Genomic DNA, 24849 nt, shown 5'->3' on the forward strand with positions numbered 1-24849 from the left:
TTCATGTTATAACAAAACTTTTCAGGAGTACGTTACTTTTGTAAAATAAGATAAGCCTATATTAAGATTATTGTTGCTGGGGAGAAGCTTTTACTCTTTTTTTTTTTGAAATAGCTGTCTTATTTGTCTTTTAAATTGGGAAAATGTCCTAAGTGTTTGGGTTTTTTTTTCGTCGAATATCCTTTGGCCTTTTCTGGGTGTAGTTTTTAGATGGTAGAGAGTGGCAGACAGATATCTGGAGAACAAGAGATGTGTGTTTCTTTTACCCACACACACAAAATTTCTATTTTTTCTTTTACTCTGTGATCCATAGAGCCAGGGCCATCAATAATCCATAAGGCCTCCTTGTACAGATTAGAAAAAGACACCCCTTCCTTAAAAAGCCTTTATTTCCATCTGCCAGAAAAAAAAAGTCATAATAAACATATAAATCTATGATCTTTACAGTGCCTCCCCACCCCAGGTATGGTAGTATTATGCACTGAACAACCTGCCCAGCCATAAATGGTGGCCCTGCTGAGAGCCATTTCCCTTCTCGTATAAGGTTCTCCTTTATGTAAAGTGGAAATGACTACTGCTACTTGGTAACAAATGATGTAAAACATCCTTATTTAGATTATGTTATAATCTCATTATTGTTACCTACTAGCCAAAAATGTCTTTAAAGTTTAGGTTAAAATCAGTGCAGTTTTTGAAATTAAATTTATGGCTGTTCCTGTTGAGCCATTTTATTGAGAGTGCAGTATTCATTATACATAGTAGCTCTTTGAATAATATTAACCTTGGACATACTTGCAAATTTTTTTAAAACAGTTTTCTCAGCTGTAAATTTTTTATTTTTAACCCAAGCCCTCCATGGTTTGGAGTGGATTTTCTTAATGTCTAGTCTAGTAATTCATGCAGTTTTGAAAAGTTGTCTCTCTTTTGTGTTTATCTATTAGTTTTGTTAATTTAAATATTTCATATTGTAAATATGCTCGTTTGACGCAAATTTAGGTTTGCTAATGTGTATTTGTATATTTATAATGTACATTTAGGTCTATACATTTACTAGGGTACTTTTCTAAATTTAAGAGAAAAAAATAAAAAGGAATAAGACATAGTTCAAATGGATCAAGTAAGTCTTATGTGCTAGACACTGTGCTGAATGCTTTATATTTATTACTTGTTGATTCCTACAACCCTAAAGCTAAAACAATATAATAGTGACTATTTTATACCATCTGTGGGCCAGGCTATGTTCTTAAGCTCTTTATTTATATTAATTCATTTATTCTTCACAGCAACCCAGTTCGATGAGACGTAGGCACTGTTGTTATTCTTGTTTTAGAGGTAAGAAAACTGTGAGGCATGGAAGTAAAGGAGCTTACCTAGAGTCACACAGCTAATATGAAGCAGAACTGGGAGTCAATCTTTGGCAGCTTGACCCAGGGGCCTGCATGCTTAACCACTATATTTAATTGCTGTTGGAAGTAGGAAGATATTACAAAATAAGTGCTATTCTCATTTCATAGATGGAAAAACGAGATTTTAGAGATCTTAAGCTACCTATCCAAAGGTTATACAAATACTGTGATAACCAAGTGTCAAATTGTGGATCTAATTAATTTCAGAAGGGGGAGATGATTTCTGTCTGGGAGGATCAAGCAAGTTTAATTGAAGATGGGAGTTTGATCTGGGCCTTGAACGTATTGCCATCAGCATGAATGTGGGAAATTCTGGTATCTATTGAGAAATATTGAGTGGTCAGGTTTAGCAGAAGAGTGTAGAAATTTAATGGCAGAAGTAAAACTGAAAAAGGTAGGTGGGCTGGATCCTGGAGGACCTTGGTATAAAAAAAACCTGTTGCTGTCAAGTCAAATAGAACTGCCCCATTGGGTTTCCACGGAACGGCTGGTGGATTCGAACTGCTGACCTTTTGATTAGCAGCCAAGCTCTTAACCACTGAAAATCAGACTTTGTTTAGAATATGATGGGAAACCATAAACCATTCTCTTGATTTCTTTTGGTATTGTCTCCAGCAAGTATGATTGAAATACATTATTATGCTTGTGTCTTTACAAAGAGAGAAAATAAAACAAAAAAATTTAGTTTCTAGAATTGACATTTAAAAAAAATCAGTCTGTCAGTTTAAGTGAAAAATGCAGGCTGCCTAATCTTCACTTATTCTTCCATTCTGTATATCCCAAACTTCTTGATGCCAAGGATTATGTAGTAGTTTGATATACAGAACTCAGAGTAATGCTTTACTGAGATTTTTGGGAGGGGAGATGAGTTTTTTTAGGGGGATGAGCCCTGGCAGCATGGTGGTTAAGAGCTATGGCTGCTAACCAGAAGGTCAGCAATTCGAATCCACCAGCTGCTCCTTGGAAGCCCTATGCGGCAAGTCTACTCTGTCTTATAGGGTCGCTTTGAGTCAGAATCTACTCGAAGGCAACGGGTTTGGTTTTTGATTTTTTAATTTACTTAATTAAAATTCGAGTAGTAGTACTCTAAGGAGGCCTGGTGGTGCAGTGGTTAAGCCCTTAGCTGCTAACCGAGAGGTCATCTGTTCGAACCCATCAGCCGCTCTGTGGGAGAAAAGACCTAGTGATCTGTTCCTGTAAAGATTAAAACATCCCAATGCCGGCAAGTTGATTTTGACTCAGTGACCCTATAGGACAGGGTAGAACTGCCGCTTAGGATTTCCAAGGCCATAATCTTTACAGAAGCAGACTGGCACATCTTTCTTCTTTGGAGTGGCTGGTGGGTTCAAACCACTGGCCTTTCTTATTTAGCAACCAATTACCTAACCACTGCACCACCAGGGCTCCTGTAAAGATTACAGCCTAGGAAACCCTATGGACCAGTTTTACTGTCCTTGCTATGAGTTGGAATCGACTCAAGGTCGTGCAACAACAACAATAGTACTCTACTTTTTGGTATTAGGTTATTTCTTTAAAAAGTTTATGAAGACAGCTTAATATTTGACATAATTAAAGTTATAAATTATTGCAAATGTGGGTTTGGTATGCTCTCTGTGAAGAATAAATCCATAAGTGAGAATTGAAGGCATCTTTACTGAAGGGAGTCTGGTTCATCGTAATTGTTGAAAAACTACAAGAACAGATGAGCTCAGTTAAATTCATTTAATGTGTTTTCCACCCACCTGTGTTTCACCACTGGCTCAGAATACAAATATGCCTTTGGGGCATTAGTCAACACGTAGAAGATTATAAAATATACTTTTAAATACTATGAGCCAAGAAGAAATTTTATTCCTTGTCTTTCTAGATTTCAGAAGGCATTTAGAGAGTGCATGATTTTTCTTGTAAAATTTTCTTTCTAAATGTGAAAAAATAAAGAGAATTTTTTGTTAATACTTTTTCTATCCTTATAGTTTTCCTTCATCCCAGCGTTTCTGCCACATCACTTGAAAATGTTTTTATAGTGCTTCCTGTTCAGTTTAATTTTCAAGGGAAACCTGTTGCCTGACCATAAATGCTGAATTTCGTGAGCTATTTCTACCAGTATGCCCTAAACTTGGCAGTTTGAGTGTCTTTGCTAAAAATAGTTTCCTGTTGGTATATTAGACAAAAGAAAAGCTTATCTGTTCTTTCATCCCATCCATTTGAAATTTAGTAGAGCATGTGTCAACAGCCTACTTTTTTCAAGCCAAATGACACAGAATATATTTGTTACTATTAACAAATATATTCCAAATATTTGCCTTTTTTGTTTTGGGAAAGTGCCTGACTTAATGATGTTTGACTTAGACCATCAGTGGTATAGGAGAAATGTTTTCCTTACTAAAGCTACATGTTCTTACATTGGACCTTTTTTTCTTACAGGAAATGTTTTGGTGTTTTAAAAATTAGTCAGAAAGAAAAGGAATAGTGAAGGCTATGTCTTGAAATGTTTCTAAGTTTTAACTGAATTGCAATTTAATTTAAGCAAATTGATGAAATACTTTGACTCAAGTCATAGTTGCGGTACAATTATTAAAATAGGTAAAATACTAGAAAACAACAAAATACCTGTCAAAAAAAAAACCCACAAAAGCATCATTTTCCGTAGGTAGGGGAAAAGTAATGTTTTATCATCCTTTTATATTTTCGTGTTTTCCCCCAGCACTAGAAAGTTTGGGCTTTGGCTCCTATATCAGTGAAGTAAAAGAAGTCTTACAAGAATGCAAGACGGTAGCATTAAAAAGAAGAAAGGCCAATTCTCGTTTGGAAAACCTTGGCATTCCTGAAGAAGAATTATTGAGACAGCAACAGGAATTATTTGCAAAAGTAAGCAATGCATTTTAAATTATTTTAATCTAAATCCTATCCTGTTTCATACTGGTTTCTGAATTCATTTCCTAAATCAACGTATGTATCCAGAAAGAATTCTCTCTTCTCTGGCTGAATGTTTGATCATAGAGTCTGATTTTTGAATCTGGCCAGTTTGACTCTGGTTTTTATAGCAGTAAACATTTGCGCCTATTTTCTAAAGAGAGCAACTCCAAACAACTACTGTGATTTTACTTTTTGATGTTTTTTTCAGACAGAATGATCATTTAAAAGCATGAAAAGTACACCTAAACGTTCTTAAAATTTTAAATGATGGGCTGGTGGGAAAATACTGTATCATTTTATGATGAATGACATACAAGAAAAACCTGATTAACTTTGTAATTAAATTAAGTCTTCAGTACACTTTTAAAACACTATAATCTTAAAAATTCTTAAACGGCTGATGAAGCAGAAAAAAGGAGAAATTTTCTCCTTTCTTGCTTGCTAAAGTTTTAGTGCTCAATCTGTGAAAAGTTAGCACCAAGTACTAATAGCCCTCTATTTAAAAAAAAAAAAAAAAAAAAGAGGACTGACCAGTGAAAATCTAATGAATAGCAGTGAAACATTTTCTGACATAGTGCTAGAAGATGAGCCCTCTATTTAAAAAAAAAAAAAAAAAAAAGGAGGCAGTGGCAAAGCTGTTTTTCCCTATTAAGTTCTGACCTCTCATTTGAAGTTGTAAGACAGTGTTTTGAGTAAATAGAAGAGGTGGGATTTCTCACCAGGTACTGTAGTAACCATTAGAACTGGGAAGTATCATTTTAGATAATCTCTTGCAGATGAGCACCAAAACTGATTTCTACGCAACTAGAACTATCAGTTTACTTTACGTGAAAAAGCATTGAGTTTTGAGTGGTGCTAGGCACTAGGCACCTGATACCAGTCAAACTAATAAGAAAAATAAAAGCTTACTAACACTTGTTGACTTCTCACAATTTGGTGGTCAAGTAATATACTTTTATTACCTCATTTAATCCTCACAATAACCTATGACGTAGGCACTAAAGAGGAAAAGTCTTTAAGACAGGCATGAACACATGCAAACAATACTATAATCCCTATTATAATCCATATAAATATGAGTAACCCAAGAAGAAGTGATGATTTAAAAAAATATATTAATGGCTATTTATTGATTCTCTGCTATTGTGGGTCACCTAAAGAGTGCTGAATTCAACGTGATGAAAGAAAGAAGATGCTCTGTTAGATACTTTACATACCTTGCAGAATTTTCATGACATAATATGTTTTATTATGCCTGGTTTACGTATTAAGAAACAGACTCGAGGTAGAGAAACTTGCATGAGATCATTCATTCATTTGTTCTACAGATATTTACTGAAGTCTTCACTATTTACCAGGCTTTGTGCTAGGTGCTAGGCTTACACAGTCAACAGAAGAGACATGGTTCCTATCATAATGGAACTTAGTCCACTGGGAAAAATTGACTTAAACAAACAAAACAGGTAAGTTCATACAGGTAGGAAGGGTTGGAGCCTAAATTCAAACTCACATCTTCTGAATCGAAAATACGTGCTCTTTCTCCAATACCATGCTAATGCTCTAGCCACCATTTTGTCTGCTTAAATTTATTTTGGAGCTTTTAAATGGAGCATGCTTTTATTCTTGCCAGGACAAAGAGATAAGTCATAGAAATAATTTACTACTTGCCAAATCTGTGTTCACTTCTCTGCCCCTGTTACTTGATTTTTTTTTCCTCCTCTTTATCTCCCTTCTATCTTAGTGTGGCCTGTGGGCAAGGATCCCCTAGTATTTCTTTACTCTTGTGAGGAAGACTAACAGACCAGAGAGGTAAAATTATAGCAGCTGCCTCGTACTTCTTTTCTAAAGTCCTAAGCATGAAAGGAAATAAGTAAATATAACATCTTTTTATCACTTTGATGTCTTTTCATTTTTTAGACTTTATTTTAAATACTAACACAATGATAGCCTCATTTGAAGCTGTCTATAACTGCTAGCAGCAGATATTTGGAAAGCAGGAAAACTCATTAGTACATCAAGATTAAAGTTAACTGTAAATTATAAATAAGTCATTTTAGTATGTGGAAGTGAGAATCTTAAAACATAATGAAAACCTCCAAAAGAAGTGAATTAGGAAGTATTTGCCTACTTAACCTCTCTTTTGTACCCTCATTTTAGGAGAAAAATATTTGGGACGGATTTGGTAGGATGCAAGGGAGGATAAAGGAAATTAGAGTAACTATCATTGAAGATTTTAATTTGTGGAAATAAATGCAAAAAAAATTGTATTGATCAGCAATGATTTTAATAAAGGCACAGGAATGCTTTTTATATTCAGAGAGAGAAAAGTATGTGAGCCAATATGGGGCCACGGTACTTTAAAGTCAGTTAAATTTGACATATAACCAGTACATAACTTTGCAGACCATTTAATAGAACTTGTAGAGACTTGAAATTATTTGAATTTTTTTTCTGTGCCATGAAATTATACCTATTTATAGTTGATTAAGAGCCCTGGTAGTGCAACGGTTAAGTGCTTAGCTGCTAACCAAAAAGTTGACAGTTCGAACGCACCCCCTGGCTCCATGGGAGCAACACCAGGCGATCTGCTTCCATAATAATTACAAGCAAGAAAACACTATGGCACAGTTATACTCTGTCACATGGGGTCACTGAGTCAAAAATCTACTCGACAGGACCTAACAACAACATAGTTGATTAGGCCACAGAGTTTTTAAATTGGTTAAATTCACATGTTTGGTTTGCCTTACAATTTTTTAATGAACTCTTAAAATGTTTTTAGTGAAGCACTCTTAGTCTACTTTGAACTCTTTGGGTATTCCTGCCATAAAAGTAAGTATCCCTGTGTGTCACAATAAGTGTTTTCCATATTTGTTTATAAAAATGGGTGAAAATAGTTAGAGTATACCTGCTTTTTAATTTTCTTTTTTTGTTTTTTTTTTTCTGTTGTACTTTAGATGAAGGTTTACAGAACAAACTATCTTCTCGTTAAACAGTTAGTATACATATTGTTTTATGACATTGGTTAACAACCCCAAGACATGTCAATACTCTCCCTTCTCGATGATGGCTTCCCTATTACCAGCTTTCCTCTCCCTTCCTGCTTACTCGTCCTTGCCCCTGGGCTGGTGTGCCCCTTTAGTCTCGTTTTATCCTATGCTCCTGTCTAATCTTTGGCTAAAAGGTAAACCTCAGGAGTAAATTCATTACTGAGCTAAAAGGGTGTCCAGTGGCCATACTCTCAGGGTTTCTCCAGTCACTGTCAAGCCAGTAAGTCTGGTCTTTTTTGAGTTAGAATTTTGTTCTACATTTTTGTCCAGTTCTGTCCGGGACCCTCTATCGTGATCCCTGTCATAGCAGTCAGTGGTGTTAGCCGGGCACCGTCTGGTTGTACTGGACTCAGTCTGGTGGAAGCCATGGTAGTTGTGGTCTGTTAGTCCTTTGGACTAATTTTTCCCTTGTGTCTTTAGTTGTCTTCATTTACCCTTGCTCCTGAAGGGGTGAGACCAGTGAAGTATCTTAGGTGGTTACTCACAGGCTTTTAAGATCCCAGACGCTGCTCACCAAAGTAGAATGTAGAACATTTTCTTTATAGGCTATGTTATGCCAGTTGAGCTAGATGTTCCCTGAGACCATGGTCCCCACAGCCCTCAGCCCAGTAATTTGGTCCCTCAGGGAGTTTGGATTTGTCCATGGAGCTTCCATGACCTTACCCTGAACAAGTTGTGCTGGCTTCCCCAGTATTATGTACTGTCTTAATCTTCACCCAAGTTACCACTTAGCTATTGTCTATTTAGTGTTTTTCCACACCCACTCCTCCCCTCCCTCATAAACATCAAAGATTGTTTCTTTTTGTGTGTAAACCTTCTCATGAGTTTTTATAGTAGTGGTCTCATACAATATTTGTCCTTTTGTGATTGACTTATTTCACTCAGCATACTGCCCTCCAGATTAATCCATGTTGTGAGATGCTTCACAGATTCATCATTGTTCTTTATCCTTGCATAGTACTCTATTGTGTGTATGTACCATAGTTTGTTTATCCCATTCATCTGTTGATGGGCATCTAGGTTTTTTTCCATCTTTTTGCTATTGTGAACAATGCTGCAGTGAACATGGGTATGCATATGTCTATTCATGTGACCGCTCTTATTTCTCTAAGACATAGTCCTACCAGTGGGATTTCTGGATCATAGAGTATTTCCATTTCTAGCTTTTTAAGGAAGCGCCATATCACTTTCCAAAATGATTGTACCATTTTGTGTTCCCACCAGCAGTGCATAAGAGTTCCAGTCTCTGTGCAGCCTCTCCAACATTTGTTATTTCCACTTTTTTGATTCATGCCAGTAATGCTGGGGTGAGATGGTATCTCATTGTGGTTTTGATTTGCGTTTCTCTAATGGCTAGTGATCGCAAGCATTTCCTTATGTGTCTGTTGGCCCCCTTCATGTCTTCTTTGGTGAAGTGTCTGTTCATTTCCTTTGCCCATTTTTTAATTGGATTATTTGTCTTTTTGCTGTAGAGGTGTTGGATTTTCCTGTAGATTTTAGAGGTTAGACCTTTGTCGGATTTGTAGTAGCCAAAACTTTTTTCCCAGTCTGTAGGTTCTCTTTTTACTCTTTTGGTGAAGTTGTTTGATGAGCATAAGCGTTTAATTTGTAGACAATGTCAGTTATCTAGCTTATGTTTTGGAGTTTGAATATTGTTAGTTATGATTTGTATCCTGTTAATGCCATATGTTAGGGTCTCTAGCACTGATCCTGTTTTTTTCTTCTATGATCTTTATGGTTTTTGGTTTTATATTTACAACTCTGATCCATTTTGAATTAGTTTTTGTATATGGTGTGAGGCATGGGTCCTGTTTCATTTTTTTGCAGATGGATATCCAGTTTTGCCAGCACCATTTGTTAAAAAGACTGTCTTTTCCCCATTCGATGGACTTTGGGCCCTTGTTGAAGATCAGGTGACCGTAGGTGGATGGATTTACATCTGGGTTCTCAATTCTGTTCCATTGGTCAATGTATCTGTCATAGTACCAGTATTAGGCTGTTTTGACTACCGTAGCTGTATAGTAGGTTCTAAGGTCAGGTAGTGTGAGTCCTCCTACTTTATTCTTCTTCTTCAATAGTGCTTTACTTATTTGGGGCTTCTTCCCTTTCCGTATAAAGTTAATGATTAGTTTTCCCATCTCTTTAAAGAATGTTGTTGGTATTTGGATCTGGATAGCATTGTATTTGTAGATTGCTTTGGGTAGAATTGTCATTTTCACAATGTTGAGTCTACCTATCCATGAGCATGGTATGTTTTTCCATTTATGTAGATCTCTTGGTTTCTTGCAGTAGTGTTTTGTAGTTTTCTTTGTATAGGTCTTTTATATCCCTGGTTAGATTTATTCCTAAGTATTTTATCTTTTTAGGGGTTGTTATAAATGATATTGTTTTCCTGATTTTCTTTTCATTGTTCTCTTTATTGGTGTATAGGAATCCAGCAGATTTTTGTATGTTTATCTTGTATCTTGTTACTCTGCTGAATCTTTCTATTAGTTCCAGTAGTTTTCTTGTGGAGTCTTTAGGGTTTTCTATACACAGTATCATATTATCTGCAAATAGGGACATTTTAACTTCTTCATTACCAATTTGGATGCACTTTATTTCTTTTTCTTGCCTTATTGCGCTAGCTAGGACTTCCAGCACAATGTTAAATAGGAGTGGTGATAAAGGACATCATTGTCTTATTCTTGTTCTCAAGGGGAATGTTTTCAGCCTCTCTCCATTAAGAATGATGTTGGCTGTTGGTTTTGTATTGATGCCCTTTATTACGTTGAGACATTTCCCTTCTATACCTATGTTATTGAGAGTTCTTATCCGGAATGGATGGTGGACTTTGTCGAATGCCTTTTCTGCGTCAGTTGAGATGATTATGTGATTCTTTTATTTATGTGATGGATTACATTGATTGATTTTCTAATGTTGAACCATCCTTGCATACCTAATATGAATCCTGCTTGGTTGTGGTGTATTATTTTTTTTGATATGATGCTGAATTCTATTGACTAGAATTTTGTTGAGAATTTTTGCATCTATATTCATTAGAGATATTGGTCTGCAATTTTTTTTTTTTTTTTTTTTTGTGGTGTCTTTGCATGGTTTTGGTATCAGGGTTATGCTGGCTTCATAGAATGAATTTGGAAGCATCCCTTCCTTTTCTATGTTCTGAAGCAGTTTGAGTAGTACTGGTATAAGCAGTTCTCTAAATGTTTGGTAGAATTCTTCAGTGAAGCTATCTGGGCTAGGGCTTTTTTTTTTGTTCGGAGTATTTTTTATTACCTTTTCAATCTCTTCTCTTCTTATGGGTCTGTTCAGGTTTTCAACATCAATTTGTAATAGTTTGGGTAGGTAGTGTGTTTCTAGAAATTTGTGCATTTTTTTCTAGATTTTGAAATTTGTTGGAGTATAGTTTTTCATGATACTCTTTTATGACCCTTTTTATTTCAGTTGAGTCTGTTGTTGTGTCCCACATTTCATTTCTTATTTTAGTTATTTGCATCTTCTGGGTTTTTGTTTTTTTTTTTTTTCTTTTTTTTTGGTCATTTTGTTTAGTGGTTTGTTGATCCTTTCAAAGAACCAACTTTTGGTTTTGTTGATTCGTTCTATTGTTTTTCTATTCTCTATTTCATTTATTTCTGCTATGGTCTGTATTATTTCCTTTTTTCTGGTGGCGATAGGCTTCTTTTGCTGTTCTCTTTCTATTTGTTCGAGTTGTGTAGCTAATGTTTTGATTTTGTCCCTTTCTTCTTTTTTGATGTGTGCATCTATTGCTATAAATTGACCTGTGAGCACTGCCTTTGCTGTGTCCCAAAGGTGTTGGTATGATATGTTTTCATTCTTATTTGATTCTAGGAATTTTTTGATTCCATCTTTGCTTTCTTCTATTACCCAGTGGTTTCTAAGCAGGGTGTTATTTCATTTCCATGTAATTGACTTTTTTTACTTACTCTTCCTGTTGTTAATTTCTACTTTGATGGTGTTGTGATCAGAGAAGATACTTTGTATTATCTCACTGTTTTGGATTTTGTTGAGGGTTGCTCTGTGGCCTAAGATGTGCTCAGCTCTAGAGAATGTTCCATGTGCGTTGGAAAAGAAGGTGTACTTTGCAGCCATTGGGTAGAGTGTTCTATATATGTCTGTGAGTTCAAGTTGGCTGATAGTGCCCTTTGGTTCTTCTGTATCTTTGTTGAGTTTCTTTCTAGATATTCTGTCCTTTACTGAGATTGGTGTGTTGAAGTTTCTTACTATTATAGTGGAGCTGTCAGTTTCTCTTTTCAGTGCTGTTAAAATTTGTTTTATGTATTTTGGGGCTCTGTCATTGTGTGCATAGATGTTTATTATGGTTAGGTCTTCATAATAGCTCATCTCTTTACTGATGATATAGTGCTCCTCTTTGTCTTTTATGGTAGATTTTGTTTTAAAGTCTATTTTATCTGAGATTAGTATTGCTACTCCTCTTTTTTGGTGGCTGTTCGCTTGATTTTTTTTTCCATCTTTTGATTTTTGATAAATTTACGTCTTTGTTTCTGTGGTGTGTCTCTTGTAGACAGCATATTGATGGATCCCCTTTTTTTTTTTTTTCCTGTCACTCTCTGTCTCTTTATGGGTGCATTTAGGCCATTTATGTTCAGTGTAATTATTGATAGGTGTGAGTTTATTGCTGTTATTTTGTGGTGCTTTTTTTGTGGTGCTGACGATTTCTTTGTTCCTCTTACTCCCCTGTACTGAATTCCTTTCGTTTGTGGATTTTTTTTTCATTTCTTTTGTTTTTGTAGATATTGTTTTTTCTGAGAGTTTGTTTTTCTTCATTTTGATGAGTAGGTTTGTTAACTTTCTTTGTCATTACCTTGAAATTTACCCTTACCTTCCTAAGTTTGAACCACTGTATTATTACTTGGTATCACCTTTCCTTCCTCTCCATTAGAAAGTTCTATACCTACACTGTTTATTCCCTCTTTTGTTGTTCAGACATTGTTATCTTTTGCAGATTAATCTTTCTGGTTCGCTGTTGTAAACCTTTTGGTTTTGAATAGTCCTTGAGAGTTCATTTCCTAGGTTGGTATCTGGCTGGTGCCATCTTGCATCCTAGATTCAGGCTGTCATCTGATATTTGTTCTCAAATTGAAGGACTCCCTTTAATAATTCTTGTAAGTGTCGTTTGGTTTGTACATAGTCCCTTAATTTCTTCTTATCTGGAAATGTCTTAATTTCACCATCATATTTGAACAAGAGTTGAAGGCTATATTATTCTTAGTTGGCAATTTTTTTCTTTCAAGGTTTTATATGTGTCATACCATTGCCTTCTTGCCTTCATGCTTTCTGCTGAGTAATCAGAGCTTAGTCTTATGATTTCCCCTCTGTACATGACTGTTTTTCTTGAGCTGCTCTCAGGATTCTTTCTTTGTCTTTGGTTTTAGCGAGTGTGATTATGGTATGCCTTGGTGACTTGCTTTTGGGTCTATCCTATATGGGCTTCGTTGAGCTTCTTGGATGGTCAGCTTTTCATCTTTCATGATATTAGGGAAGTTTTCCGTCAGCAATTCTTCAATGATCCTCTCTGTGTTTTCTGTTTTCTCCTCCTGTTCTGGAATCTGATGTCTCGAAAATTTTTGCTCTTGATTGTATTCCATATAATTCTCAGGGTTTCTTCATTTTTATTAGTTCTTTTTTCTGATTTTTCCTCAAAGTTGTATCCAAGTGTTTATCTTCAATTTTGCTGATCCTGTCTTCCATCATTTCAAACCTGCTCCTCAGCCTTCTATGACACTGTGCATTTCTGAAATCTTGTTGTTTATCTTTTGGATTTCTAATTGTTGTTTCTGTATGATTTCTAGTTGTGAATTTATTTTGGCATTTTGTTCCTGTATTGTTTTCCTGAATTCTTCCATTTTTTTGTCTGTATTTTCCATGAATTTGTCAGTCTTTTCCATGAATTTGTCTGTGTTTTCCTCATTTTTGTCTGCTTTTTGCTTCAATTCTTAGATAGCTCTGAATATTAGAGATGTGAATTCCCTATCAGGTAGTTCTAGTGCCTTTTCTTCTATTGGAAAGTTATCTGCTATTTTATTTTGGATGCCTACTGGAACCATCCTGTCCTGTTTTTAAATATGCTTTGATATTGTCTGCTGTCTTCTGGACATTCAGTAGTTATTTTCTTCATTTATTGATTGTAGATTTGTTTGTTTCATCCTGCTTTTTTGTTTTATTTGGTTATGTCTCAGCAAGTGGGCTGTTCATTCTTTGTTGTTTGCTTATCTGTGGACATGATATTTTTCACCTCCTTGTCCAATGGGCAGGGCGAGTTGCTCAGCTATGGTACAGCAAGGCAGGTCCAGCTAAGGGGAGGAGCTAGGATGGGTTGTTTATGGCACGTACTGGAGCCGACAAGGTGAGCCAGGGGTCAGTGCAGGGCAGGTTCTGGTAGGCTGTGCCTGTGCTGCTTGAGAGTATAATGTTCAGCACACGGTGCAGATAGGCAGGAAGGAGGGGCGGGGGAGGTTGTGATGTGTGGAACTAGGTTGGGCATGGAGAGAAGAGAGAGATGAGAGAGAATCAGAATCCAAGAAAAAAAATCTAAAAAGTGCTAGGAGCCTGCCATTGTAGTGGAAAAATGAGAAACTGAGAAATAAAATGAAAAGCTGGGGCGGGGAGAAAGAAAAGAAAAATAAATAAATAAACTTATAAAAAGTGCCCCCGGGAATCCTACCTGCACAGCTGTGCAGACCAGGGAATCAGCTTCTAAGCTGCACGGTACAGCCTGGCTAGAAGGGGTGGAGATGATACACAGCACTAGGTATTCAGGAGACAGGAAAAGAAGGTAAGTAGAAAAAGAGGAGAAATGAAGGAAAATGAAAAGAAAGAAAACAAAAAAAGCCCCCAGGGATCCCACCAGCGTGGCAGCATGGACCGGGGAAGCAGTTCCCTAGCTGAGCGGTGCTTCAGAGCCTATCAAGAGGAAGCAAAGATGGCACACGAAGTCAGGTGTTCAAGAGAAAGGATGGGGGAGGAAGTGAGAGGCAGGCAAGAAGCCAAAAGAGGCTGAAAAAAGCAACACGAGCAACAAAGAAATGGCACTGAAGAAATCTGCTGGTTTGGGCAGGGTGAATTCGCACGGCAGAGAAGCGGCAGATTGACCTGCCGGAAAGCGGTGAAAGCTAAGCAGGGAGAGGCAGGGTGGGGTGGTGGGGAAGCATGTATCACTGGTTACCAGGTGCTCTGTCTCCTGCTGGGAGCTCCGTGAATCTGCTTTCCCATACTCCTTGTCTGCCAGTCTCAAACAAGAGTCCAAGATGGTGGATCCATGCTGTGTTAGCTGATAGGGAACCTCTGCTCATAATTCTCTTCACTCTGTTCTCTGTCGGTTTCTTATTGCATTCAGTGCTTGGTTGAGTTCTTTATCCCTTCATTTGATGCTTAGGGTTCCAGGATTGACGTTTGTCTCTGTTTTACTTAGTTTTTCAGGTCTTTGCTGTGGACGGACGGTGTGGTGCTTCTGTCTATAGCGTTGTGTTGGCTCTGCCTCTCCTGGTTTTTAATTTTCTAGGCAAAAAAAAAAAAAAAATTGTTTACTGTAAAAAAAAGTCCTCTGATCTATTTTTTTTTCTTTCTGGCATCTTTAGTCTTCTTTGCTCACTTCTTTCTCTTTTACTTCAACCATATATGCGTCTCCTGCATCTCCAAACAAAAAAAAAAACTAGTTGCCATCGAATTGATTCTGACTCGTGGCAACTCCATGTGTTTCAGAGTAGAGCTGTGCTCCACAGGGTATTTTCATGGCTGTGACCTTGAAACTGCTTTGGTAGCAGATCTTCAGGCCTTTTTTCTGGGTGGGTTTGAACCACCAGTCTTTCAGTTAGTAGCCAAGCACTTAACCATGTATGCCACCCAGGGTCTCCCCTGTATCTCCTTATGCCCCCGAAACCCTTCCGTCTTTTACTACAATGATATATACTGCTGTCTTTTGAAAATGTATGCCACGTATTCCTTACTCTTTGTATTTTGACGTCTGTTCTTAACACAGAGACATCCTAACACCAAATTCAATGACTTTTTTTCCTTGAATTCTCATTCTTTTTTTTTTTTTTTAATTTTATTGTGCTTTAGGTGCAAGTTTGCAGCGCAGATTAGTTTCTTGTTCAAAAATTTATGCACAAGTTGTTTTGTGACATTGGTTGCAATCCCCACATTTTGTCAGCACTCTCCTCCTTTCCCTTCCCACCCCAGGTTCCCCATGTCCATCTGTCCAGTTTTCCTGTCCCTTCCTGCCTTCTCATCTGTGCTTTTGGGCAGGTATTGCCCATCTGGTCTTGTATGCTTGATTGAACTAAGAAGCATGTTCCTCACGTGTGTTATTGTTTGTTTTATAGGCCTATCTAATCTTTGACTGAAAGGTAGTCTTCGGGAGTGGCTTTAGCTCTGAGTTAATAGGGTGTCCAGGGGCCATAGTCTTGGGGGATCCTCCAGTCTCTGTCAGGCCAGTAAGTCTGGTCTTTTTGTGTGAACTTGAATTTTGTTCTATATCTTTCTCCTGCTCTGCCCAGGACCCTCTGTTGTGATCCCTGTCAGAGCAGCAGGTGGTGGTAGCCGGGCACGCTCTAGTTCTTCTGGGCTCAGGCTGATGGATGCTGTGGTTCATGTGGTATGGTAGTCCTTTGGACTAATTGCTTCCTTGTGTCTTTGGTTTTCTTCATTCTCCTTTACTCTGAACGAGATGGGACCGGTAGATATATCTTAGATGGCCGCTCACAAGCTTTTAAGACCCCAGACACTACCCACCACAGTAGGATGTAGAACATTTTCTTTATGAACTGTGTTATGCCAATTGACCTAGATGTACCCCAGGACTGCGGTCCTCAGCCCCCCAGCCTCAGCAACTCTTTCCCTCAGAGTGTTTGGATGTGTGTAGGAAGCTTCTATGACTTTGCCTTGGTAAAGTTGTACTGACTTCCCCTGTATTGTGTGTTGTCTTTCCCTTCACCAGAGTTAACACTTGTCTACTGTCTAGTTAGTTGATTTCCCCTCCCCTCCCTCATAACCATCAAAGATTGTTTTTTTCTGTGTGTAAACCTTTTCTTGAGTTTTTATAATAGTGGTCTCATACAATATTTGTTTGTCCTTTTGTGATTGATATTTCACTCAGCATAACGCCCTCCAGATTCATCCTTGTTGTGAAATGTTTTGTGGATTCATCATTGTTCTTTATCGTTACTATAGGTTTCTTTTCTTGTAATGACAGTTTGGTTACTGTCATAGATTGAATTGTGTCCCCCCAAAATATCTGTCACCTTGGCTAGGTCATGATTCCCAGTATTGTATGATTCTCTACCATTTTATCATCTGATGTGATTTCCCTTCTGTGTTGTAAATTTTATCACTATAATGTAATAAGATGGATTAGTGGCAGTTATACTGGTGAGGTCTACAAGATTAGATAGTGTCTTAAGCCAATCTCTTGAGATATAAAAGAGAGAAGTGAGCAGAGACACATGGGAACCTCATAACACCAAGAAAACAGCTCCGGGAGCAGAGCACATCCTTTGGACCCAAGATTCCTGTGCTGAGATGCTCCTAGACCAAGGGAAGACCAAGCCGACAGAGAGAGAAAGCCTTCCCCTGGAGCTGACGCCCTGAATTTGGACTTGTAGCGTACTAGACTGTGAGAGAATAAATTTGTCTTTGTTAAAGTCATCCACTTGTGGTATTTCTGTCATGGCAGCACTAAATGACTAAGACAGTTAGGTATCAGTATAAAGCTGGCCACATAAAATGAGGTGGGAAATATTTCTTCCTTTTCAATTTTCTGGAAGATTTTGTGTAGAATTAGCATTATTTCTTCCTTAAACACTTCGTAGAATCTGTCAGTAAAGGCATCAGAACCTGGAATTTTTGTTGGAAGATTTTTTAACTACAGCTTAACTTTTTTTAATAGATACAGGGCTTGAACCACCAACCTTTCAGTTAGTAGCCAAGCATTTAACTATTTATGCTACCCAGCAACTCCTTTGTATCTCCATATACCCCCAAAACCCTTCTGTCTTTTGCTATGGTGATATATACTGACATCTTTTGAAAATATATGCCACTTATTCCTTACTCCTTGTATTTTGACATCTATTCTTACCACAAAGACATCCTAACACCAAATTCAGTGACTTCCTTTTTCCCTCAATTCTCATTCTTGAGGTTTTTGTTTTTAATGACATTTAACATAGACTGCTTTCTTTATTAATCTCCAGCACTATGGTTGCTTGTTTAACCTTCCCCCAAGGTAATAACATTTCTTCTTCCATTTTACTACTACCACCATTTTACTGTCCCTACCCCCATCCTTTGATCATTAAGTTTTAAGTCAAAATTCAGTTAACATGTGAGTTGCTATTGGTATGCAAGACATTATATGATGCTGCGGGTGTACAAAGACAAGGAATATATCATTCTTTTTCATAAGAAACTTAGTGTCTTGTAGGGGAGGTATAATGTAGGTACGCTAACAACTGTAATATGAGGCTGACTCGTTTCATGAGGAACATACAAAGAGATCCCGAGTACAGAAAATATCACATCAGATTTTGGGGGTGCAGGAGTTACTAAGGAATTGTCTCAGCCTGAAACTCGTCTTTCCATGCTCTGTGACGCTGGGGCTACTACTCTGCAAACCACATTTCTGTTTTGCTAGCTGATTCCCTGTTAGATTCTACTGCCAAGAGGGAGCTCTAGAGGGAGGTTGCAAGGCTGGAGGAGGAAGAAAACACTTGCTTCTTCCTTTAGTTTCCTATAGCAGGAGCTGAATCCAGTTTGCAGTTTCTCTAGTCTAGAGCCAGCCTGAACATGTACTCCCTCCTCAGGGGTTTGGGCCCAAACTGTTAGGACTCTCCTCCAAGCTCAGAGATACATACTAGTACCAGCTAATCTGTGTCCTGTCTTCAGAGGCCTGAGTTTCAACTCTATGATGTTACCCCTCTAAGCTTCTAAGTTTCAAAAATATCATCTCTTTCCTTGTTCCCCAAGTTCTAGAGTTGGCTGCTTCCTGTAGTTGCCACTGCCATGATCCCTAGTGTTCTCTTCTTGCCTTTTCAATTACCTAACTAACAGTTTATACTTGGTTAACAACCCTTTATATAAAATTCTTTCTATTCATATAATTAATGTGGTTTCTGTCTTCTGATTAGACCTGACTGATACAGGGAGAAATCAGAAAAACTTAAGGGTGAAAATAGTATTTCAGTTTGATTTGAAGGAAGGGTGGAATTTCTGTAGGTGAGAATCAGGAAATTGAGTGAATATCAGCACAAGTAAAGGTAGTGAAAATGGGAAAGTATGTGTATATGGTATTTGGGAAACATTTTAAACTCCAGGGTTTTTTTTTGAAGCACAAAGTATATGTTAGAAAAAAAGATTTGAGAGAGAGTTTGGAGCAGGCATGAATTTGAAAGGTCTGGAACTCTAGGCTAAGAAATTTGGACTTAATTGGTAACAATTAAATAATTTTTTTTTTTACAGTAGAATAATAACCTGATAAGAATTCTCCTCTAGGGATATTTGGGTAATAGATTAATGACAGATTATTTTAGGGATCTACATTATGTAGGGTTCGATGAGCATCTTGGATAGATATCTTCTCATCTTTCACGATATCAGGGAAGTTTTCCCCCAACAAATCTTCAATTCTCTCTGTATTTTCTGTTATCCTCCCCTATTCTGATACTCCGGTCACTTGTAGGTTATTCCTCTTGCTAGAATCCTACATAATTCTTAGGGTTTCTTCATTTTTTTAAATCTTTTTATCAGATTTTTCCTGAAATAAGTTGGTGTCAAGTGCTTTATCTTCAGTCTCACTAATTCTGACTTCCATTGCCTCAATTCTGCTCCTATGACTTTCCATTGAGTTGTCTAATTCTGGAATTTTATTGTTAATCTTATGTATTTCTGATTGCTGTCTCTATGGATTCTTGCAGCCTGTTAAATTTGTCATTATGCTCTTCTCTAATCTTCTTAAGTTCCTCTATTGCAAGTTCTGCATTTTGCTTAATTTCCTTCCTAATCTCTTGAAGAGTTCTATATATTAATTGTTTGTATTCTGCCTCTGGTAATTCCAAGAAATTTTCTTCCCCTGGAAAATTGCTAGATTCTTTATTTTGGGAGCTTGCTGAAGCCATCATGATCTGCCTCTTTAATGTAATTTGATAATGACTGTTGTCTCCAAGCCATCAATAAGTTACTGTATTTATTTATTTTATGTTTGCTTACTGTGTCCTAGCTTCTTGTTTTGTTTTGTTTTGTTTTTATATGCCCAGATAGGCTGCTCATGTGAGCTAGCCCAGTCACCAGCACCCCTGAAGCTCCAATGTCCTGCCCCCAGGTGGCCAGACCTGCCACTAAGTATGTGATCCCAGGAGTCTGCCCACTGCTGTATGGATTCAGCTCAGGTGTCTGGGTAGTCGGCCACCAAGTATGTGGTGCAAGCTCTCACCTACAGTTCAAGACAGGCATGGGTGATTGGTGTAGGCACAGGCATCCAGCTGTAGCAGGGGGACACAGGCTGAGCAAGGCAGGGGGCTGACAGCCACCCCTGAGTGTCCAGGAGGAAAGTGTGTCCCTGTTCCCTAGAGTGCATAGATGGGTGGGTTTTGCAGCCAGACTATGAGCACCCAGTACTGTTGGCTGTAAGGACTGGGGGGCACCTCTTATTCTTGGGCCCCTGTCGCAGTGGCTAGGTGGCGTGGGTGGAGCCACGAGTCCTCAGGCCCCTGATGTGGGTAGGTGAAGACCCTGCTTAATGGGCAGAGCAGTGTCATATATCACGAACCTGCCACTTCACAGCTGAAACAGTTGAAGTTAGACTCCAGTATATACCCTTTTGTACTGTGGTAATGAGGGCCTTCGTTGTTGAAATGGGCCCACACAAGTCTGTGCAGGGGGAAAGGCACTCAAAAGTCCATGGCTCCCTTATGCCTGTTCCTGGGCACAGGAGCTGTTCCTACCCTGAATTCCTGGCTTAGGAGAGCCGGCAGATTATTTTTTCCCCGGTTTGTTAATTCATTCACCCTCCAAGGCTGGGTGAATGGCTCAGGGCGCATGACGGGTACTACTTCTGGCCCAGGGGGCTCAGCAATTGCTGAAGCCAGTTCCGGACCCAGTGCAGAACCGGGAGCGGGTAGGTGAGTGGGAGAGAGATTTTTCCCTAAGGGTGGTATTTTTGATCCACACGGTCGGCCAGACGCAAGTACTTAGCTTTTGCGGATTGAGGGCTGCTTCTCACTGGTTCCGGATGGCCAAATAGACTCTCTGCCACTGGGTCTCTCCCGATCTGGAAAACGCCTCCTGAGCGCCACTGCTTGCCTGCCTCACCGCTCACCCCCTAGCTGATCCAGCCTGAAGGGCTCAGGCTCTCGCCAGATCAGGTCTAGCAACTCCTTGCAGCTTCCAAACCATCTCTCCCTCCCCCTGCCACTCAGTCCAGTTCCTCAATTTTGCCTTTGATGTTCAGGGCTCCTAGATTGTCATATATAATCGATTCACTTGTTTTTTCCGGTCTTTGTTGTAAGAGGGACCACCGGAAGCATCTGACTACTCTGCCGTCTTGGCCCCACCTCCTAATGACAGATTACTTAAAAAACTGAGGGATGCATGTGGTAAAAATCTTAATGTTAAAGATTATGCAAAGCATCACTCTTCCTACAGAGTATTCATTCAGGACATACTGAGGGCCTGTGTGTTAGGAATGCAACAATGAATTTGAAATATGAAAGCAGTCTCTGTTCCCAAGTCTGGTGGAGAAAAAAGAGAAATACTTAGATAATTATAAAACAAAATGGATAGGTATAGGTTTGCAAAGAGAATTATGGGCATATGATATAGGGCACAAAATGTGGCCTGAAAGTGTCAAGAAGGACTCCTTGGCTTGTGTTTTAAAGGGTGACTAGGGATTAGTCATGCATAAAAGAGAGTATGAGGCAGGCTTAAGGAACAATTCTGAGAAAAGGCAAAGAGGGAGAAACAGCATTGTATTGACAGCCTAATGGGAAATTGTAAGATCTTTTCAAGAACAAGTTCTTTTTTCCCTTTTTTAGGTGATGTTTCTGCTAACAGATGAAATCAAATTGAGAAGGTGCCTTAGCTGTTGCAACAATGCATATAATACATAATGTATCTTGGTTTCTAAAATCCTGTGGTTTTTATAGACAATATATCAAAATGAATGGATTTTAGCTACCCCATTTACTAAAATTCAGTCCTTATTAAATGTCTTTTTTGCTAATGTGTATATGGGAAGGGTGTGTGTGTGTATTCAGAGAGAGACACATATATAGGATGGGGAATTGTGATAGGAGCACAAAAGAAATATCAGGATAGCTATTGTATTCATTTATAATACTTTTTCCCTAAGAGTTAGAGGTACTATACTAGAGAACTTTTAAACCACAGAAGTAATGTTTATGTTGAAAAATATGTACATCAAAATTGTAAGATGAGGGGACAGAAGAATCAAAAGAAAGAAAGGAGGAGAGAAATACAGGGAAAGGAACCAAAGAAAAAGTATTGTTATTTTCTGTCATCATTTTCAGCTTCTTAAATTGAACCGAAGGCATAAAAGGAGACCCTTATAAAAGAACCAAGTTAGGGAAGTTCTCCTTAGACCTGTATAGTTGACAGAAAAGCAGTCTCTGGCCATAGTTCTCATAGAGTTAATGCTCTCCAGATGTACCACGATTACATAATAGTTGGAAAATACCCAAGTTGTGTATTGCGTGTGTGTATTGTGTGTGTGTGGTTTTTAAAAAATTATTATCAATTGGGTTTTTTTTTATTGTTTTGGTGTTTAGGCTAGACAGCAACAAGCAGAACTGGCCCAGCAGGAATGGCTTCAAATGCAGCAGGCTGCCCAGCAAGCCCAGCTTGCTGCCTCAGCCAGTGCATCCAATCAAGCAGGATCTTCTCAGGATGAAGAAGATGATGATGATATCTGAAATTCGCCAGCTGAGTTTCTGTTTCCTCTATAAATGTTTTTCCCCACAACAAAACAGTGAAAGAAATGCTTATCTGTAACTGTATGCATCTTGGTGGACTTGCCGTTGGTATTCTAGGGATGTCTGCTGTTAAGTTTCATCTATTGTGTGCTATACATGTGAAAACTGTCTCTTTGAACTATTGAAAATTTAAGGTTCAGTATAATACCAATTTTGAATTTTTAATGGTGTTTATGAAATTTTAGATAGCTGTGAATCCTTTATTTGATCAATAAACAGTGTTATAGAAAACTTGAAGTTTATAAAAATACAGTAAAATTTATACAGAATCTCTACATCTGCATTTGCATTTCATCTGCCCTTTTAACTAAACTAAAAATTGGGAATTTTAAATTATTTTGGAGGGGTGTAATACAGTAGACATTGGATCAGGTTGGTGAAAAAAACAGTTCAGTTTTGTAGTGTCTGAATTTTTTGTCTTTTTAAAGTGAGTATATATACAGGCAATAAATATATATGCTCAGGTAACTATACTTGTTTAAAAAATCTCAAAACAAGACATTAAACTAGGAAGGAGTAGGTTCAATAGTAGTTGTATAAATTTGCTGAGTTTCGTTTTGATTTTGTTTTTGTTTTGTGTATTGGTAAAAGGTACAGTTTTGTTATGGCATAATTTATCTTGAGCTACACTATTACATTTCAAAGACTGCCCCATTTTGAGGATTGTCATGATTCTTACTATTTCACTCCAATTTAATAATTGTTAATAGTATTACTTGCTTTGTTCATCCATGTTCATATTATTCAAATATATAGAAGGAACTTGTGAAACAATTGCTTGAGTTCCGTTGGTTTAAACTAAAGTTCGTGAATATTCAAACCTTTGCTGGGGGAAAAACAGGAAAGTTAATGAGTATGCTTGCTATGAAAGAGGGATTTTTTTTGTTTAATTTAACTTGCAGTTATAGTTTACTTACTGTTTGTTTTTAGCATTACTTTTACACTTTCTTGACTGGCTGACCTAAAGAGTCCAGTGCTACCTTTTGAAATGACACCAATCTCTTTCATTATAATTGAGTGATAACTTTAAAAAAAAAAAATTGGTTTTGTTTAAGAAAGCGTTACATAACTTATCAGCACTATATGAAACTCAAATAGTTAATTTTAACCTGCTAGTTAAAGGGGAAGAGCTTTAATTTGGCTTCGGTAATAAAGTATGGTAGTGATTGTTGTAGGAATCCAGCATGTTGAAGAAATGGCATATTGCTCATATTTTGGAAACAGAAAGGAAAAGTCACTTATCGTGTGAGGTAATCTAAATTCCTGTGTCAATTGCCAAACCTTTAAATTTCTGTATTTACCAACCCCAAAATAGATGGTAGCTGCCGTGATTACAATTTTAATTGGAAAGCTAAATATAAGTTTACAAGTATTGGATTTCTTAATGATCATATTTTGCAGTTTTAGAAAAAGTGAAATATTGTCATACATTTATTAAATATACTTCCCCCATGCAACAAAAAGATTAGTTTTGCTGAATGTTTAAGTTGGCTTTTCTAATTTGTACTGTAACATTTTTACACTTTGTTTTAAGTATATCTGTTTCTTAAGTAAACAACTTAGATATTTTTCCACACCTTTTGTTTTCCTGATGCAGAGTTCAGGTTAATTAATATTTTACTGCATCTGATAATGTATTATATGTTTGAAACCTAGTGTCTTTTCATTTTGACATTCTTGTGATTTCATATGCTGTATTCTTCAAGCAATAAAATTCTGATGTGTTTTATAAATTGTTTTTATATTTAATGAGCTGTGCGGACTAATGGGAGGAGATCTCTATTACAGTAAAACCTGCGAAAGCGAGAACCTGTGTAAGGCAGAAACCTGTCAGAGAAAAAAGACTCGAATATTTTCCACTAAAACGAGCGATAGAAAGGTGGTAAGACTGCACCCTGTCAAAGGCAGAAAATTAGTGAGACCTGGGAAAAAAAGGCAGTCCCTTCAAGTTCCGGCTCTGACAGGTTTCACTCTATTACCATTTGACTAGTTTCAAGAATCTTAGGCGCAAAAGACATCTTGGTCATTTGGCATGTAGTACCCACCTTTCTCCCTTGTTTGCTATTATTTCAGAAAATGTGTTTTTACTTGTATTTTGTAATATACAGTCCTTATGATCCAGGATAACAAAGCTAGTTAAGTATTGTTTTACTTTTAGATTCTGTTGTAACATTGTAAGGTATTATATTCTGTCAGATGTTGAAATTTTTAGACTCTTTTGGAGAAAGAAACAAATTCTTCAGAGTTCTTCAAAAGTAGAATTGCTTTTTAGTATTTACTCCATCCCCTTTAATATATGTCTGTCTTTTTCAGCAGATAATCATATTGATAAGAGTTGAAAAGGCACCAATTTTTTTTTTTTTTTTTAATATTGTACTTCAGGTGAAGGCTTACAGAACAGATAGTTTCTCATGTAACAGTAACACACATGCTGTTTTATGACATTGGTTAACA

At 37.5% G+C, this 24849-nt stretch overlaps 1 protein-coding gene across 1 annotated transcript in view; it reads left to right on the plus strand.

Annotated features, from left to right (window-relative positions):
- Positions 1 to 24128, plus strand: part of DR1 (down-regulator of transcription 1) — a 29313-nt gene extending 5185 nt beyond the window's left edge. Inside the window, exons 2-3 of the mRNA XM_012556230.2 lie at positions 4111 to 4274; positions 22192 to 24128. Coding sequence (XP_012411684.1) covers positions 4111 to 4274; positions 22192 to 22335 — 308 coding nt within the window. The 3' untranslated portion in view covers positions 22336 to 24128. The remainder of the gene's footprint in view (positions 1 to 4110; positions 4275 to 22191) is intronic.
- The last annotated feature ends 721 nt before the right edge of the window (positions 24129 to 24849 follow it).

The sequence above is a fragment of the Trichechus manatus genome, unplaced genomic scaffold, assembly GCF_000243295.1.
Source record: "Trichechus manatus latirostris isolate Lorelei unplaced genomic scaffold, TriManLat1.0 scaffold00058, whole genome shotgun sequence".
NCBI classification, from domain to species: domain Eukaryota; kingdom Metazoa; phylum Chordata; class Mammalia; order Sirenia; family Trichechidae; genus Trichechus; species Trichechus manatus.